The following is an 18,669-nucleotide window of genomic DNA, read 5'->3' as shown; positions in this document are numbered from 1 at the left end:
AAAAAAAAAAAAAAATGTTTTCAAAATCGATATCATATAAAACAAAGTAAAGTTTTTATGAGAGACCCAAACATGTCATAAAACACTCCATTCTCTCTCCTCAAATAAAACCTTATTCCTTTTTTTGAGTTTCTGCAGCCGGGGGAGGAGGGGGTTTCTCCCCCACTTTTTCCCCACCTCTCCCCACTTCCTCATTCCCCCACCCGTTCTCACCTCTTCGGAGCAGGGCTAACAAAACAGGTATTTATCCTATGCATGTTTTTTTAATAATAAGGTTTTAGATAATTCATGCATTTAATCTAAAATCTTATTATAAAAAAACATGCATAGAATAAACAGGTATTTGCCAAGTACCTGCTTTGCCAACCTTACAGTTCGGAGGCTCTATCCACCTCTTCGGAGGCTTATCAATTACCTATGGCAAGCTCTCTCGATTCAGCAACTCCATCGGCATCTCCCCCATCGCAAATCGTTCGATTCCAACCCCAATCTACTGTCCTCAACCTTGGTTTTGCACTCTCCTTGAGGTTTTTGGATTGATTTTTTTTTTTTCAAAATCATATCTATGAACTTCAGGACGCTCAATTCCATCGTGATCACAAGCCCCCCACACCAAATCGTCATCCAAGCAACACACGCTTGCGAGTAAATCTTACTCGCAGATGCATGGGAAGCCCCACGCTGCTTTTGACAACCCCCACTGCCTCCCGTTGCTGTTTTTAGTCTCCTGTGGTGTTGCTCTGCCTCCCGGTTCCCACTACCGGTGCATGTTTTCCATGCTTTGGCGAGTGACTTACACACTAGTCCTTTACCATGTCCCCATCGCCTTCCTCCACTATACCATCTACCGGATCTATTGTTCTAAGATTTTATTTACTATCTTTTTATTTTTCTCTATAATTTTCTATTCTTTGTTTTTCTTTTTCTTGCTAGTTTGTTGTGTTGCCATTTTTTTCTCTCTCTTCTTTTTTTTTGACAAAGTTTTCTCTATTTCTTTTGACCACTAATGGTCTTGTTTAGTTTCCTCACTCGACTACTGATGGTCGTGCGGCAAGCTCTTTCGGGTTTTATTCTGTTTACGAAACTTTGCCTTTTAATACGCCATCTTTTGGTGGTTTCGGTTTGTTTGATAGGTCGGATCATTTATTTGATCCATTCCCAACACTTCTTAAGAAAACTCTATATTTTTTATTTTCTTATAATCCCCTTTACCCAACATTGAATAGAAAAATATACCCAAACAAAAAAAAAAAAAAGGTAAAGATTTCGTGATTGTGAAAGTCATTTTTTACAAGTATCATCTACAACTATGAAGCTAATGATTTTATTTGTAATAGTTATCATCTAAAACTATGAAGCTAATGAACTTATTTGTAATATAATGATTAAATTGCCTGCCTTTTAATATTTTCATAGACGTGGAAATCATTACAATTTCTTAGTTTTTCAATAATTGATATTTGAAATTATACTTTTTTATTTCTTTCTAAATTTAAGACAAAAGCTTCCAAAATAGATACTTATAATTCCACTTAACTTACAATTGATTGAACAAAACTTACATTTGAAATAAACAATTTTTTTTTTTAAAAAAAAAATGATAGAGAAACGTCATATCGACAATAATCAGAACAAAATAGGCATGCAATGTTTGTAAAATGTAGTTCTTTACATGTAGGTTAGAGCTAACTATTTGAGACTGTACCCATTTTATCTTATTCAACACGTTCTTCCCATATATTATCAGTGTGCATATAATAAGGGTTCAGCAATTATAATAAGGGTTCAGCAATTATGTTATATATTTATTCATTATGTAAGAGGACCACGCCATATTATCTTATTCACATTCGTCTTAAAGAGATACATTAATTGACTGAGAACCACGCCACATGAAGCGAATATTACTAGTTCGAATTCTCTTTCCCCTTTCATTCCCCTTGTGCGGACATGAAGTCGTCCTTGCATGATTAGTAGGGATAACATATGTTCATTGCCAAGTTGTCGCAATTTTTTTTTTTTTTTTTTTTTTGTCAAAATAAGAATATCAGTGACAAACAACAAACTCATTGCAAATATTAATAATATATACAATATTCTTATTACAAACATTTCATAATTTGAATCACGTGACACTTATTATGTCATATATTTTAAATTTACTTGTCAAATTTTGTTACCTAACGTTTTCACCTATATGGGACTACATAACAATTGTATAATCTGTCACATAATTTTACAAGGAGATTGTATTAAAAGTTATATGATATCAAACCATATTCCAAACCAATAGTATTTATATATATTTCCAAGACAATTTCAAAAGATTTGGACTTTACTTAGGGTGGTAATTTGTATTTGCTTATCGAGTTCAGATTGTGTTAAGGTACGAATATAAAATTATATACATCAATCATAACCTATCAAATTTAATTAAATGGGTCAGACCCATTAACTATGACTCACTAATTTCGTTTCAGGTTTACGATTCGTATAAAAAATTGTGAATCCTAAAATGTTATGTGTTGAATTTGGATTGTGTTGAGACGTGTGTAAATGTAATTAAATTAGGCCAATCATAATTTGATAAATGTAATTAAATTAGTCAGACTCCTTAACTATTGTTCACTAATTTAATGTTGAATTTGCTAATAATGTCAAAATTTACCAGTCTAACCATACTTGTTACTATAAGTATCACAATCCGAGCCGGAGTAATTCTATTAATAACCCCATTCTCAAAAATATATGTGGCATGGTCGCTTCAAACATTTAATGTATCGAGATTGGTTTAAAAAAATATAAAATAATGAATAAAATTACATAAGTTGAAGCCCAAAAGTGCACTTGATCGGGCGGATTGAACCCGGGATTGCTAATGACCAAAAGAGGCTAAAGAGCCACCGAATTTATCTCCTCTGACTACCCAGTCCCCTCCTATATAAAAGCCCATATTGCTCTCCACCTCCGCCTCTAATAGTCTGGTACTAGGGTTTCTTCGCCGTTATCACGAACCGGCCAGGCGAGTCGAGGCCTAGCCCCAACCGGAAATGGTATGTTAGAAATTCTACCTACCATCTCTTTCATGCTCGATTGTACTGCATACGTATGTCTGTCTTCGTACATATTTTTTTTATACATGTTTGTGTGTGTGTTATGCATGTGGATGTACCTGTCTTTTGTTGGATTTATGCACTTGTAAGTAACAGTAAATTCCAGATGATTATGTATAATGTTATTTTTTATGGGGTGAAGGGAGCGATTTGTTGATGTTTGTTTAGCGGCAAGTAGGGAGATTTTGTGTGTTTTGTTCAGTAATGATCCGTGAAGAATCTTGGGTTTATTGGATTTTGTGGGACTATTGTAATCAGAGCATTTTTTTGTTCGGTTTGTAGAAATTGAGCAAGAGGTTTTGTATGTGTTTGTGAACATTGTTAGGGGGGGGGGGGATCGCCTTACTGTTGAAGTGCTATCTGTTTGCTCCCGTAATTGTGATATCATTGGAGTAGCTATTTTATTATGATGGTCTATTACAATGGTTTTGTTATTTCTATGCAGGCCCCTAAAAGAGGTGTAAGAGTGGCAGCAGCATCTGCCAAAAAGAAACCTGTACTTTTCTCTTCTTTTGTTTCTCCTCCATTGGACAAATAATTATTTGTTCATTGTGTATTATGAATTGCTTTTGGTTCTCACTCTTTGCATTTTTGGTTTTGATTTTGGTTTCTAGGAGAAGTTCGTGAACCCGTTATTTGAGAAGCGTTCGAAGCAGTTTGGTATAGGTGGTGCTTTGCCTCCAAAGAGAGATCTTCACCGATTTGTGAAGTGGCCAAAGGTTGTTCGCATCCAGAGAAAGAAGCGGATCCTTAGGCAGCGCTTGAAGGTCCCACCAGCATTGAATCAGTTCACCAAGACCCTGGACAAAAACCTTGGTAAGGACCATATTGCCTCACTTATGGAGTTGCTTAATCTATTATTTTTGTTGCATTGTTTAGACAATAGCTAATATCAGTTATTTAAAATCTAACCACCACCAGAATATGTTGGTTAAACAGATGAGCAATTGTGAATAGAGAATGGTGAAGCCTTTGTTTTCCCAGCCCACTCCCTTTGTCTTAGAAAAAGAATCTTCTCATGTAAAAAAATGAGTTCAATTTTCATACCTCTATGCGCTCCATCGCATGTGTAGTTTTTTTTATTTTTTATTATTATTATTATTTTTTTGTATTTTTTATAATGGAAGGTATCAAATCTATAGGAATTCGTTTTCTTATTAAGAAATATCTGCTATGCTGAGTGATCTATCTCACGATCTTTCTCAAGGAGTAGTAAATTTGGTTTGTGACTTTGAGAAATGAGACATATGTGGGGAGCATAGAAGAGGAGATAAAATCAGAATAATTATGGCATTTGAGTGGGGGTAGATGATTGGATTTCAGTGGATATGGGATTATGGCGTATGTGGTGTTGATTAAGTTGTTTGAAATTGTGATTTACTTGTGTAAGTTATTTTTTTGTTCTGCAGTCTCTGTTCATGTACTACTTTTGATGATCTGTATCTATGCTTGTATCCCTTTATTTTTTCTTTTTACCATAACAATATTGTCATTACTTGCAGCAACAAATTTGTTCAAGTTGCTTCTCAAGTACCGGCCGGAGGACAGAGCAGCAAAGAAGGAGCGCCTTTTGAAGAGGGCTCAAGCTGAGTCTGAAGGAAAAACTGTTGAAGCTAAGAAGCCCATTGTAGTGAAATATGGACTCAACCATATTACCTACCTGATCGAGCAGGTTGTTTAAGTAGTTAGCTGTTATGCACTTGTAATCTGTTTTCCCAATGTACTCAGCTGTCTACATAAGTAAAAAGTTTCTTTATAACTAATGGCAGTGATTTCTCTATTCCTTGCAGAACAAGGCACAGTTGGTAGTTATTGCTCATGATGTGGACCCAATAGAGCTGGTTGTCTGGCTTCCTGCATTGTGCAGGAAGATGGAGATCCCTTTCTGCATTGTGAAGGGGAAGTCGCGTTTGGGAGCGGTAATTCATGTTTCATTTGTCTGGCTATTAAATATTTTTATCAAACAAGGGATTCCATGTCATGCCAATTATTTGTTATGATTTGCTGACAGATTGTCCACAAGAAAACAGCTTCTGCCTTGTGTTTGACCACTGTGAAGAATGAGGATAAGTTGGAGTTCAGCAAAATCCTGGAGGCCATCAAGGTAGATTTGAACTGCAGTTTTGTTATGTAATTATCTCTTTTTACATTTGTGCAAATTACATGTTTTACTAATATATGGTTGGTTTTAATTGCTTATTTAGGCAAACTTCAATGACAAGTATGATGAGTACAGAAAGAAGTGGGGAGGTGGGATCATGGGCTCCAAATCACAGGCCAAAACAAAGGCCAAGGAAAGAGTTCTAGCTAAGGAAGCTGCTCAAAGGATGTCTTAAAGAGTATAAGTAGTCCTAGAGAGATGACCAGTTCTTACGTTGTGTTTTTTGTTTTTCCATATGAGTTTAACTTCTGCTATTTAAATTCATGACCGAATTCACCTTGTGCTACTCTCTCTAGCCATGGGAGTGTGATATGTTTTTTTTTTTTTTTATACTCTTGTTAGGTCTCATTTTTGGTTAGATATAAAAAACTGTTTTTTTTTTTTTTTGGAACAATCTACAACTTTCATCACAATTTTGTGAGCTGCATAATGACCAATGATGTGACTATGTCGTCTGCTGAAGAATCAGTTATTGAGTAACAAATATGAGAGAACTAATATAGGGTTTATCTGTACAAACAAATTTTGGGCTGCCTGCTTGTGCAAGTGGGTTTTATAGGATTTCTCTTATATTTGCTATTCAGATTGCAAAATTGTTGACGATTTGGAACTCAGTTATGGTCATTGATCAATATGCTGATTGCTAGCAAATGTGGTTTTCCTCTTGGCAGACCCTCTAGTTTGATTAGGAATGGATTAGATTGTTGTTAGCAATTCCAATATTGTTTTTCTCACCGTAAATGGTTTTGTTTTGTGCAATTACCTCGGGTCATTCCACCTTTTCAATCCAATTATGTATTTGCTGTTCTTTCTTGGCCACAATTAAGCCTGTGATCTTAATGCGAGCACAAAATGTGAATGTTCTTGCGTGGAGTCTAAAGAAATGAAGAAATAAAACTATTAGTGGTAAATTTGGCGCTTTCATCTCTTGTTGAGCACTAGAAACTAGAAAGGGAGAAAGAAGGATCTTGATCCATGTAATTTTCTGGCCTAATTTTAGGGGTAGGAAAAAGTGAGTGAGTGAGTGCATGGTTTGGGGTGTTTTGGTTGGTGGTTTTTGCACTCCGGGTTGCCTAGAGACCTGCCTAAAGACCTTAAGCCCTAAGTCTATCATTTTCTGGAATTCTTTCAATTTAATGAGACATGATAAATTGAAACCATTATAATCTTCTGTAGATGATAATCTGCTGTCTTATCTTACCTTTGAAAAGGAAAAAAAGAAGAAGACAATAAACACTTAAATGCAAAATCTTAACTTTCCAACATAATTTTTCAAGGAAAAACTATACTCAACCTCCTCGGGTTAACATCCTATTAGCATTTTTCATTAATTTGGACAGAAAATGAGACTCACTTAAGTGTAAAATATGAATTGTTCAATATAAATTTGAAAGCGAACACTGTAAATAACCTCATGGAACTAACACCTTGTTTGCAACCACCCCAAATTAAAAAAAAAAAAAGAAAGAAAGAAAATCAACTCCCTTAAATTACCAAACACTTTCAATTTGCCAATTTCTATTAGCATTTTCCATTAATTTGGACAAAAAATGAGACTCAAATTGTCCATGGATTTGGATTTTGCGCTGAAAAAAAAAAAAAAAAACAACATATGTGCGTACTTTTTTTAACGGTTCATGTCTAATTTCAAATTTTTTATGAGAGCGAAGAAAGTGAGATTAAACCTAAATTGCTTAAAAAATTAGAACACAAATATGTAACTTTTATACTACACCAATCCCAATCCATTGTCCGTTATACTCTTTAAATAGTAAATAATCCTCATCTATTATTTTGTTATAATTAATCATTGATTTTTATTTTTTTATTTATTTTGTTTATAAACAAAAGCTGATGAAAGGTTTGTTAAGAGTTATCACATCACCATTGTAGCAATCATTTACTCTTATATTTTCAGCCTTTGCAACGGAAAAGGAAAGTGAAAACTTTGAGTTGAGAGTTGATTGGTCCGTGACCAAAGTTACACCTGACAAAGGCACAGTCCCCGCAACATTTATAGAGCGAGCGATTAAGCGAAAAAGTTAGATCCGGACTCTAAACGATTCAGTCCCGAAGATGGAAATCACACCACACGACCCGACTTCTAAACCGCTCCGACCCGACGAACCAGAGCTCGACCTCTACACCATCCCAAGCCACTCTTGTAAGTCTCTGTCTCTCTCTCTCTCTCTCTCCCCCTAAACCCTAAACCTAGACTTCGACTTCTCGGGCCCTTCGCTCTCCGTTTAAACCCTAATCTCTCAGTCTGGTTCCGCAGAAACCAATTCCGGAAAAATTTCTGGTGAAGGAGACTAAATTCTGAAACTTTCAGTTAAAAGATCGAAATTTTGTCTCTGAAAGCTCTGGGAGCGGCTAATTTAGTTGGTTTTTCGCTTTGTGAAATTCTTCGAAAACACTTGGCGCGAATTTCCGCAAAAGTTTGAGGCCCAAAGAGATTTTTTCTTCGTAGCCCAAAAAGGAATTCAACATTATGATTCTTATTATTGTTTTGTTATTCTTATACTTAACTTGAATTTGTGGAGGCTAACAAACATGAGATTGAATCGAATTTTCTCAGGTTGGTTTTTGTGGGACGAAATCCACGAAACTGAGAAGGCCGAATTGAGAGAATTCTTCGATGGAAGCTCTTTCTCAAGGACGCCCAAAATATACAAGGAATACAGGGACTTTATCATCAATAAGTACAGAGAAGAGCCTTCGAGGCGGCTTACCTTCACGGACATCCGAAAATCATTGGTGGGTGATGTTAGTTTGCTCCACAAGGTCTTTAGGTTCTTGGAGAAGTGGGGGTTGATCAATTTCGGTGCGGCTTTGGGTATCGATAGTAGTAGTTTGGTTGTGGTGGAGGATGAGGAGGACATGTCTAGGATTAAGATTGAGGGAGCTGTCCCAAATGCAGTTCGGGTAGGGGGGTCACCGAATTCACCAAAGCCTATTTTGGCTCTCCCAAGCGTGAGGCATAATGCAGTTAGGAGTGGAGTCAATTTGCCGCCCCTGGCGTCGTATTCGAATGTTTTTGGTGATTTGGTGAAGCCGAAGGCCTTGGTTTGTGGGAATTGTGGAGGAAATTGTGACTCTGGTCACTATAAATATGCTAAGGTATTTTAGTGTGCTCTTGTGAGTTAATTTGTTGTAGATTGCTAGTTCTTAGCCTTTTGGTGTTATAATTCATATGTGACTGATCAAATTGGTTGGTGGAATAAAAATGGGTATATGATATCGGTAATTTGTTTACCATACAATGTATGTTATTTTGTGAGTTGTGCTTTCTACTACTGCTCTGTTGTTGTTGCTGTTTTGTGTTTACATTTGATCTTGGGTTACGTGTCTCTTAGAAGTTATTAAGAAATAAGGGTTGGGCTAGTTCTCCTGATTAAATGCCTAGCATGGGACAGTTACATTTACTCTATTCATGAACAATCTTATTGGTCAGGTCTTTCTGGGAGTTAGTTTGTGCTTTTTCTTTCGATTATTCTTCAGTATAACAAAATCAAATGCACGGATTTCGCTGTATTGTGTGTTGTAGTGTATTTATAATGTTAGACATATATTCATATTCAATAGTCTTTGATGTGGACAAAATGTCTGGATTGAAAAGATTATGAAATTAACAGCTGTGTATAAGTAAATTATCAAAAAAAAAAAACAGCTGTGTATAAGTTTATTAACATATATGCATCAGAACATCATGACTCTACAGGTTTTTAATTTAATGAAGTTGAATTTTTTATAAGGACAATTGAGTGTTGGACACGAGTTTCATGACCTCAAATGTCCAAAGCTTCAATTTTCTACATGAAAAGGTGTCCTAAAACCTTAGAGGGATCATTGTAGCTAGACAACATAGTTGGGGGCAATGCCTTTGTCTTATTTGCCTGAGCATCATCTCTGTTTGTCTTCATTACAAAGTTACTAGTATCTGCTTAGGACTTAAGCAGGCTGGTTGCTTGGTGGTCCAGTAGCACCAGGTGATGCGCAGATTATTCTTTGCCTACACTGCGTTGATTAATTATGCAAACAAGACAGTTCTCTGAACTTGATTTAAATATGTTACATATTGATGGTCTGCACTTTTTGCAGTAAATAGACTTATCATAAAATCCTTTTCCCCCCCTTTTTTTGGTATGATCAGTTTTGCATTTATTCCCTCTCTCTCTCTCTCTTTCTCTCTCTCTGATTCTTTTTTGTTCTCAAAATTTTTTGATTTTTATATTTTTGTAATTATTACATGAGCAGGGCGAATTCATAATTTGCATAAACTGTTTCAAAAATCAAAATTATGGGGAGAACAGGTCAATGGATGAATTCAAACACAATGAGTGTGATGAAGATAGTGCTAATCGTGGGGCTGTCTGGACTGAGGCAGAAACCCTACTTCTTTTAGAATCTGTCTTGAAGCATGGGGATGACTGGGAGCTTGTTGCTCAAAATGTTCAAACCAGAAATAAACTTGATTGTATATTGAAACTCATTGAACTGCCATTTGGAGAGCTTATGCTTGGTTCTGCCCACAAGTATGGTAATTTTGGTGGCCCCAATGGCAACATGAACAGTGCAAAACCAGTTCAGTTGTCTTCATCTGAGTGTCACGAGACTATCAAAACAGATGGTCAATGTCATGAACAAAATGATGAAAGAGAGCAGAATGGAGATGCTGTGGAGCAAGGTCCTCCTTCAAAAAGACAGCGCATTGCTTCCCTTTCAGATGCCGGTAGTTCATTAATGAAACAGGTAGGGGACCTGACCTTACTACAAAAATCTTATTTTTCAGAACTTTCTAGTAAGCTGTTCTTTTGGGACACATTATTATTGTTTATTCTGGTTTTTACAATGTTTTAATGTTGGTCAAGAGAGTATTATAACCAAATTGTAGAAGTGTTTGAAAGACTAAATATGCTGTTAAATGTGCTTTATGGTTTTTTGCAATGATTTGGCATACAATTGGCTGAAAAAAAGTAGTAATGGTGTTATGTAATATTTGTCTTTGAATTGCATATACGTAATAATTTTTGGTCAATTGAAAATGGAGAGAATTGCATATAAAAAATTAATTTATTTTTTGGTTGGAAAAGAAAGGTGGTTCGGGTGGTGTCAATACTTTTTCCCTCCTCTTATTATGCTCAACAAGAAGTTAATTGTGTTTCCATTAGGTAGCTCTCATCTCAACCATGGTTGGTCCTCGAATTACGGCTGCTGCAGCTGAGGCTGCTGTTACAGCAATTTGTGACGAGAACTCATTTCCAAGAGAGATCTTTGATGTTGAAGAGGATTATGTTTCTAATGGATTATATTCTCCCACTACAAGTTACACGCCAGAGAGGTTATTCATTCATCCATTCATTTATTTAAGTTTTTGTGATGCCAATAGAAGCACTATTTGTGTCTTCTATTGATATCATGGTTCTAAAATTTTCTGTTATGTTTCAGAGTCCCTCAGGAAGAAGATTCTGAGATGCAGGAAAGGTCCAATAAAGCAGGTATGTGCTCTATTTCTTTAATCCAAAGCATGTTTTTGTTTGACAGAAATTTAATTTGGTCATGACATAATGTCAACTTGAAGAATCCAAGTGTTTTGTAATTTTTCTGTGGCTGCCTGATATTATCACCCACATCCACTGGTCCTATTATGTTGGCCATTTTCTATGCTTCTATTGGGTTATTGATTGTTGCACTGATATGAATCTGTACTTGTTTCAGAAACTCAGGATACATCCCTAAAGAAAGATGATATACCTCTAACTCTGCGAATTAGAGCTTCCATTGCAACGGCTCTTGGGGCAGCTGCTTCTCGTGCTAAATTATTAGCTGATCAGGAAGACAGAGAGATTGAAAATTTAGTGGCGATCATAATTGAGACACAGGTGCTTATAGCTTTCAATATCTGTTAATGGTCCATATGCTTTGCAGCTTTTTTCTCCCATTTGTTGAAAACTTGCCTTTTAAGGGTAAGCAGGCCTAATCATTTATTCTTTGCTTGGGTGCATATGTAGATGAAAAAATTGCACCACAAGGCCAAGCATTTTGAAGATCTGGGGATGATCGTGGAGAAAGAATTCGATGAAATGGAAGAACTAAAAAGTTCTCTTTTAGCAGAGCGAATTGAAGTCGTACAAAGGGCAGTTAATGCTGGTATCTCAAGATGGAGGGATCATTCTGCCGTAAAATCTTGAGGCTGGCTGTGTGTTTAGATGGCGTTTTTATTTCATACCATCCATAAGTTGAAGAAGAAGAAGAAAAGGAAAAGATGAGATTCAAGATGCATCTCAAGGATTCCAGATCATGCTTTTATGTTTAGTTCTAAGCAGAAATCACTTGTACCAATCTAATTTAGAAATGCTCATGGCCCAAGGTTCAATACTTTTATTTTTTGTATTCCTCTATCCTTATATCAATCTGAAGGCGTCACCTTGATTTTACATTTGAATGTTTAACAATGTCAATACCATCATTGCCTTTTATACAACAATTTCTTCATCGATTTACAATCTATTTCATTCACATTCAACATATCTCTCATTTGAGAATAACTTATATAGGGAGGTTGCACAAAAGTCACCTTTTGTGCCACCAATAAGAAACTAACACATCAGTCAATTTCATTAGACTTATACTTAAAACAAAAATTTAACCACACCAAATTACACTCTAATAAAATAAAAAATTAATTAATTTTTTTTAATTTAAAAAAAAAAACAGAATTAAAGGGGTGGCCGCGCGGCCACTCCCATGGCCTATTGGGGTGGCTCCCATGGGGGTGGCCGCCCGCGCAGCCACCCCCATGGCTAGGGGTGGCGGCCGGCCACCCCAAGTGGGGGAGGGGTGGCTGCCTTCAATTTTGTTTTTTAGTTTTTTTTTTTTAATTTATAATTAATTTTTATTTATAATCTGGTGTAGTTAGGTTTTTTTTATAAAAATTTGAGTTTGATAAATTTAACTTAGGTGTCATCTTCTGATTGGTGACACAAAACTTACCTTTTATGCAACCTCCCTATATAAGTTATTCTCCTTTCATTTATGAGTAAGAGTAATGCACTAATGCTATTTAGTATACTGCTATATAAGTTTATAACTGTCATGCAATTGAGATGAGATGGCAGTGCAAATTAGTTTTTTTTTTTTAATTTATTTTTTTTTTTTATTATTACGAGTGTCTATATAATGACTGATTTTTACTATCTCATCATCAAGTTTATTAAATAGCACTCTTCACTCTTATTTATTATACTTATATCACACCGGCTGACACGTTATGTTTTAAGTTGCTTTTCATATTAGTCACTTAAAATAAAAAACTACCTAAAACATGTCATATCATCCAGTATAAAATTTACAAGTTCCAAAGAAACAATTTACAATCATTCCTACAATATATGGTGGCTTGCTCAATATTGTTCTCTCCCTTGTATTCTTCTGAAGGCAGCACTCGATGTTCCTTCCAAGAAATAACATGAGCAAACTATCGTCCAGGATTTTATGAGCTTGAAAAATCTAATTTCGACCTTTGAAAAGCTTTTTAAAGAGGAAACTTCTTGCCATCTCCTGAGGAAGTTTCGAGGACATATTTAAGTTCCCTCTCACGTTTAATATGTTTTGTCCTATCTCTTGCCTAATCAAATCAACAATTTTAGGGTCAACAGGTTTGCCAGACACATCAGTGACAAGGAAAGTATCTTTTGCTTTCCTGTCCCTTGTTGAGATCTCAGCTTGTCTGACGCACAGCCCATTTTCACGAAATATCCTGGTAATATCTGAAAGGAGGCCAACCCTGTCATCAGTGCACAGTTCTAGTTCCAGTCCCTGCACCAGAGCAAGCAATTCCTCAGAAAATTTGTAGAAGGATGCCTACTCTAAACTCATTATCTGAAGTACACGGTCTACCTCAGAGGTTCTCCTCTCAATGGCTGCTTCAAGGCATTCTATAACACGTTGTCGCTCAGCTTCTGAACTTACAGGATGCCCATCAACATGTCTAATGTAGTATTCCTACAAGCAGATATTTAAGTGTAAACTAAAGAAATTTGCAGAACCGGACTTGAGCAGCACATTTAAAGCCAGGATTCTATTTGAGAAATGCTATTCTTCACATCCATTTTACATCGGCTGACATGATATGTTTTAAGTAAACTTTCCTCGAGTGTTTGACATGAAAAACCGTTCAAAACATGTCATGTTAGCCAGTGTAAAATGAATGTAACAAATAGGTGTAGAGTCATTATCTTTCTAATTGTCAAACAATTTAAAAACTGAGCGATGAAATAATATCAAATCTCTCAAACCTTTTAGTGGTGACCAAATCTTTCAATCCTAAATGCGATCCTAAGTTTGTAATGGAATAAACTAAAATGTTATAGAAATAACTGGTGCCATTTCAGTTTCCAAGCTAGATGTAATGAAATTTCATTTGATTTTTAACTAATTTACTCAACTAGCTATTATCGAGTTCTGATCTTACCTGGTAAGCTTCCATCCTTCCAGTGATGACTGTCCCATGGAACACCACATATTGCATATCTGTTAGAGAACACAGGGTGTCAAATAAAAGCTTGGGCCGGTCTTTGGATCTAACAGTGACAATGGTATAGTCTCTATCATTGCAATCCAATACACAAGCGTGGATTCTTGAACAATGCTTGACACCTTCAACCCTTTCAAAATCCCTATCAGCAAACATCATCTGATGTAATCTCCTTTGTCTGTGCATTAACCCAGAGGAGGATATTGTCAATCTAGGAGTTCTCAAATTGTTGTTTCCTTTGAGGATATTGCAAAGCAGTTCCTTGATCATGGAGAGCCGTTTTGGATCTTCGATTGCTCGTCCCGACGACTCGTCAGTCACATAAATGACAGCTGCAGCTCTAGAATTGTGTGTCCAGATTTCACCACTTACCACATTGCATCTAAGGTCTGCTAGTACTGCAGATACTTCTGAAAACAATCCAGGCCTGTCAGTGCCACATAGTTCAATTGATGTATGCTCCTTAGAGGGCATTCCCCCAATTGACCCTCTCGATGACTTTAAGCAGCAGGCATCAGTTTCAAGAGTCTGCAAAATTTGATCAACAAATTCAAGGATGAAAAAGGAGAAAATAGAAGTCTGGTGAGAGTTCATATAAGTGGAAGTTAGGAGAAAATTGAACAATTCCATAGCATGATTCTTTAGTACTTCAACTTCAATGAGAATAAAATACTAATTCCAGCAATGGGAAAACCCACTAACATGAAGCAGAGTGCTGGCCCAGAAAAAAGGTTTTTCATAAGCTCAGCAGATGTTGACACCCATGGTGGAAGCAAAACAATGGTTCACATGAAAATAAAGGTAAAATCTTGAAATGGAAGAACTTAAAAAACTACAAACCAAATGAAAAGAGAAGGAAAGTGAAGAATACCATCGCTGGGATCACTTACCTTGTGTATATAATTGAGGATCCCTTCATCTCTAATTTTGTTCCCATCACAGTCAGTCACATTAAACACTGGAAATTGAGTTTGAGAATGAAAAATCAGAGAGAAAAATAAATCGATGCTTCATAGCTTCCTGCAGGAGAGAGAGACAGAGAGAGAGAAGAATAAATACAGTAAGCATACCATCCATGAACCATCCTCCATCAGAGGAGATGTATGCTTTTGTTATGATGAGGTTCAAGTCTGCAAGCACTTGGACAACTTCAAGGAGTAATCCGTGCCCATTAGCACAAACAACCTAAGAAAAAATCAAACTTAATCAGAAACATTATATTATGCACTCAACGGTTCAGTTTGCTAAGTAGACAATGGGGAACAGAAGAGCTTACCTCTATAATGGTGGCATGTTCACAAGATTCATTGTCAATCACAACTCTGCAACCACAAAAGTAATGTCAATTGTCCCATAAAAGCTTTAAAGCTCAAAACTTTTGACAGCAAAAGGAGTCCAAAATTCAAATTGAAGCTGCAGGCTTAATCCAATACCACCAAAGCCTCAATTAGCACACAACCAACACAACCATAATATGAAAAATGAAATGAAGCAAGTTCAGAGGTGTTTATAAGAAGTAGTAACTGTAGGTATCCTTAACAGTAACAACTTCCACAAAGCCAAAAATGAGTTTCATTTCATTTCCAATGGTTAAGTACATGACCCACAACTCCAAAAATCTAGAAGAGCAAAACACAAGAAGAATCATAAACCATTTTCCGTTTTGTGTGAAACAAAAGAGCCAGAAACTTCGTTTACATATAAAGCCTGCATAAGCAAGAGAAAGAGAGAGTTCCATACCTTGTGGGGTTCATTCTCTTAATAAACTTTGCATACACATCATCCATTGATGAAATTCTCAAAACCTCTGCAAAACCCAGGCTGAAAAACTAAGCAAGAACCACAGTTGAGAGAGAGAGAGAGAGAGAGAGCAGAAGCAGAGTGAAGGGGGTGGCCGTTCAAATATAAGGACCCGAAAGCTAATGTACAGAGCAGCAGTGCCGACGTGTGAAGTTGTTATTGGTTAGAGTAACAGTTAAGATGTTGTCGGGAACAGTTAAAGCTGCCAACTTGGATTGTTAATTCTCGGGTGAGATAGCCAAGAGGATCTTATTGGGGTCCGTACCGTGCGCGGGATTTTGAAATCACGTGATTGGCATTCCTGTATGTCACGTGCCATGTACGACCAGGTTGGAAATTGGTGCCTCCTCACAGAAAAATTTGTACTTTTTCTTTTTCTTTTTTGTTTTTAAATATTTGATGCTACCATTTCAACGATTTAGTTGAAGCAAGAGACGTGATTAGAAAAAAAAAAAAAAACAAAAACAAGAAAAGGATGAAGCAAATTGAGATATTTCTTTGGGTCCCATTAGTCGAGCAATTAGGTGTTAAACTATGATAATTGAGCGTTTTTTTTTTTTTATTGATAATTTATGTTGGATATTAGCAAGACTATGATTTAGTAAACAATACACATAAAATTTACGCTTCGATAGTGTTACTACGTCCACAAAAGTGAGCGTTTAATTTTTCAGTGTATTAACCTCTAAGAGAATTACAACTTATATATATAATTTCTCATTAAAATCATATTTAAATCTCAATATGATATATATGTTCCACTCGCTCGACCCACTTAACTTTATATATATAAAAATGAGTGTTACTTCTTCGTTGATAATATGAGCCACTATTTTTAATAATTTATAATATACGCAAAATTTTCAAAGAGAGAGGGTAGGCCGAGTGTGTTCATGGGATTATTTAGTATCATTAATTTCTTAATTACAAAAAATAATGAGATAATCACATTGTAAGGAATGGATAAGGGTATCGATCGAATGGGATATTTGTGGTACAAAGAGGAAGAAAGGAAGAACAAGGTACTTAAGGATATTTAGATTTTGTTTTTTTTCCTACGCTCAATGATATGTTAACATGATCATGTTGACTGTTCAACTCTTTTTTCCATGAATAAAACTGTCATAATAACTTGAGTGATCATGTTTACCAAAAAAATAATAAAGAACAAAAAACATAGAGCGATCATAAAGCCATAAACGTGGCAAATGCAAGTCCAAAGGCAAAGGTACTGGATATTGGTTTGCATTTGTGTGAAACTTTCTACACCACTAATATCTCTTTATTAGGTTAGGGGATTTCTTTTCTCATAAGAAATATTTAGGGTAGGTGTTTTTAAGTACGACATCAAAGAAGAAAAGATAAAATAACAGATAAAAAAAGGAAGGAAAAAAGGGACTTGGTAGTACAGTATTTTTTTTTGTAAATCTACCATTAAATTTGTAAAATTTACTTACATGTGAGTTTTACAGATTTAATGGTGAATTTGTAATTTCTTATACGGGAGATGGATAAGAAATGAACGAAAAATAAAAAACAAACATTTCTCGTTTGGAGAGCTCTCATTACCCGGGGACAAAAAGAAGAAGAGAAGAGTGAGAAAAGTCACAACTCAGTGACGTATTGATTCATCCTCCAAGATGAAGCTTTTAAGGCTAGGTTGGTTGTACGTATTATAGCCTGAGCCTCAAGATTACTCATTTTTAGGTTATAAATGACTAATTAAAAGGCACACCGCCATGTCTAGGTGCAACTACATTGCCATAACTTATATATATATATATATATATATAGGTTCTGTTTTGTAATGGTGCTGCAAAAAACTTACTAGCTGTGTCATGAAGCTATGATGTCAACGTAGTTATAGCAGAATCCAAGCAAAACGACGTGGTCATAGTTCTTTCACTTGTTCAAAAGTAAAGGGTACTCCAGCATTGTTTAATGCAGTACGTTTGAGGAACATGTCATGAACTGTCAAGTTTTAGTTGGGTTTGATCATCAACATCGTTGATCCACCTCACATCCAGCTGTGTATATATATATATATATATATATATATATATATGTGTGTGTGTGTGTGGTGAAATTTCGCAGCTAACTTAAGTGCCTGGATGAATTTTTTATTCAACAAAAATAAATACAAAGAAAAAAAAAATCTCATATAAATCTAATCCATATCCCTAGCTGCTTGTTGAGCTTCAATTCATCGGACAAGTGTTTAAGCAGACTGAGCAAGTCAAGCCTTACTTGTTTGGCCAAACACTTGCCAAACTCTGTTACAATCACTTGACATGACATGTGAGAGAATGTAAATGAAAGGTGTTATTTTGTTTTTTTAGTAATTTACGTGATTTCAATCACATGTGTCGACATATAGGGTGTTACTGCCACTAGTCAATCACAAAAAAAAGGCCAACTTGTGTTCACCCTTCATTGTTGCTAATTAAAGAAGCAATCGCTTGTACATCTATATGTGATTAGTTTGTAATTAAATTTTAGTTAATTTACACATTACCCATCTACTTTTGGTTACCTCGCTAGGCCTCGTTAATGATCTAGCTAGCATTCTAGCTGCTTTCTTCTCATCAACAGCACATTCTAATAGCTATTGCTTTCAGAATTCACAGCATGAGTACAAACACACTATTCTTATTGGCTAGTACAATGAAGTACAACTAGAGGTTACGACTTACGTGAACCACATATACTTACAAGTAGGAGGAATTTCTTACGCCCCACTACCTAAAAAAAACAAAAAAAAAAAAGAGTTATTGTAAACTACACAATTTTTATATGTTGCCTTTTAATTAGGGGTGAAAAGACGGGCGATTCTTATCGCTAACCAATTTTGAAGGCAGTTAGTAAAAATTGCTAACCGCCTCTCTCTCTCTCTATATATATATATATATATATGAAACAATGTTATTTTGTGTTTGAAATTTTAAATATATAAATAAAAATGTATAAAAATATAGAAATGATGTTGTGTGTAGTATGATATTATCGTATTACTACAAAAACAACATCGTTTTGTTTTGTTTTTTTTATTTAAAAAAAAA

At 35.7% G+C, this 18,669-nt stretch overlaps 3 protein-coding genes across 4 annotated transcripts; 2 read left to right on the top strand and 1 right to left on the bottom strand.

Moving 5' to 3' along the window:
* The first annotated feature begins 2,917 nt into the window (after positions 1–2,917).
* LOC132174950 (large ribosomal subunit protein eL8y) lies at positions 2,918–5,660 on the top strand. Its single transcript, XM_059586716.2, has 7 exons — positions 2,918–3,053; positions 3,559–3,609; positions 3,728–3,929; positions 4,616–4,785; positions 4,904–5,032; positions 5,125–5,217; positions 5,318–5,660. The coding sequence occupies exons 1-7, from the start codon at positions 3,051–3,053 to the stop codon at positions 5,447–5,449; spliced, it is 780 nt and encodes a 259-aa protein (XP_059442699.1). The 5' UTR covers positions 2,918–3,050; the 3' UTR covers positions 5,450–5,660.
* Positions 5,661–7,274: 1,614 nt separating this feature from the next.
* Positions 7,275–11,735, top strand: SWI3A (SWITCH/sucrose nonfermenting 3A). Of its 2 annotated transcripts, XM_059587651.2 has the most exons (7): positions 7,281–7,438; positions 7,853–8,394; positions 9,532–10,026; positions 10,446–10,615; positions 10,723–10,772; positions 10,993–11,156; positions 11,286–11,735. In XM_059587651.2, exons 1-7 carry the CDS (start codon positions 7,351–7,353, stop codon positions 11,463–11,465), a joined length of 1,689 nt encoding a protein of 562 aa, XP_059443634.1. In that variant the 5' UTR covers positions 7,281–7,350; the 3' UTR covers positions 11,466–11,735. The 2 variants fall into 2 exon arrangements, with proteins under 2 accessions (XP_059443635.1, XP_059443634.1); XM_059587652.2 differs by lacking the exon at positions 11,286–11,735 and having other exon boundaries at positions 7,275–7,438; positions 10,450–10,615; positions 10,993–11,159.
* Positions 11,736–12,580: 845 nt separating this feature from the next.
* LOC132175359 (ACT domain-containing protein ACR6) lies at positions 12,581–15,685 on the bottom strand. The gene is made up of 7 exons (XM_059587286.2): positions 15,551–15,685; positions 15,087–15,132; positions 14,881–14,995; positions 14,701–14,768; positions 13,748–14,338; positions 13,174–13,278; positions 12,581–13,092 (listed from the first exon to the last, which is right to left on the bottom strand). The coding sequence occupies exons 1-7, from the start codon at positions 15,595–15,597 to the stop codon at positions 12,784–12,786; spliced, it is 1,281 nt and encodes a 426-aa protein (XP_059443269.1). The 5' UTR covers positions 15,598–15,685; the 3' UTR covers positions 12,581–12,783.
* Between the last annotated feature and the right edge of the window lie 2,984 nt (positions 15,686–18,669).

Source organism: Corylus avellana, chromosome 3 (genome assembly GCF_965113065.1).
Source record: "Corylus avellana chromosome 3, dhCorAvel1.hap1.2, whole genome shotgun sequence".
Classification (NCBI taxonomy): domain Eukaryota; kingdom Viridiplantae; phylum Streptophyta; class Magnoliopsida; order Fagales; family Betulaceae; genus Corylus; species Corylus avellana.
Note: the sequence above shows the minus strand (reverse complement) of the source record. Positions and strands in the feature narration are given on the sequence as shown.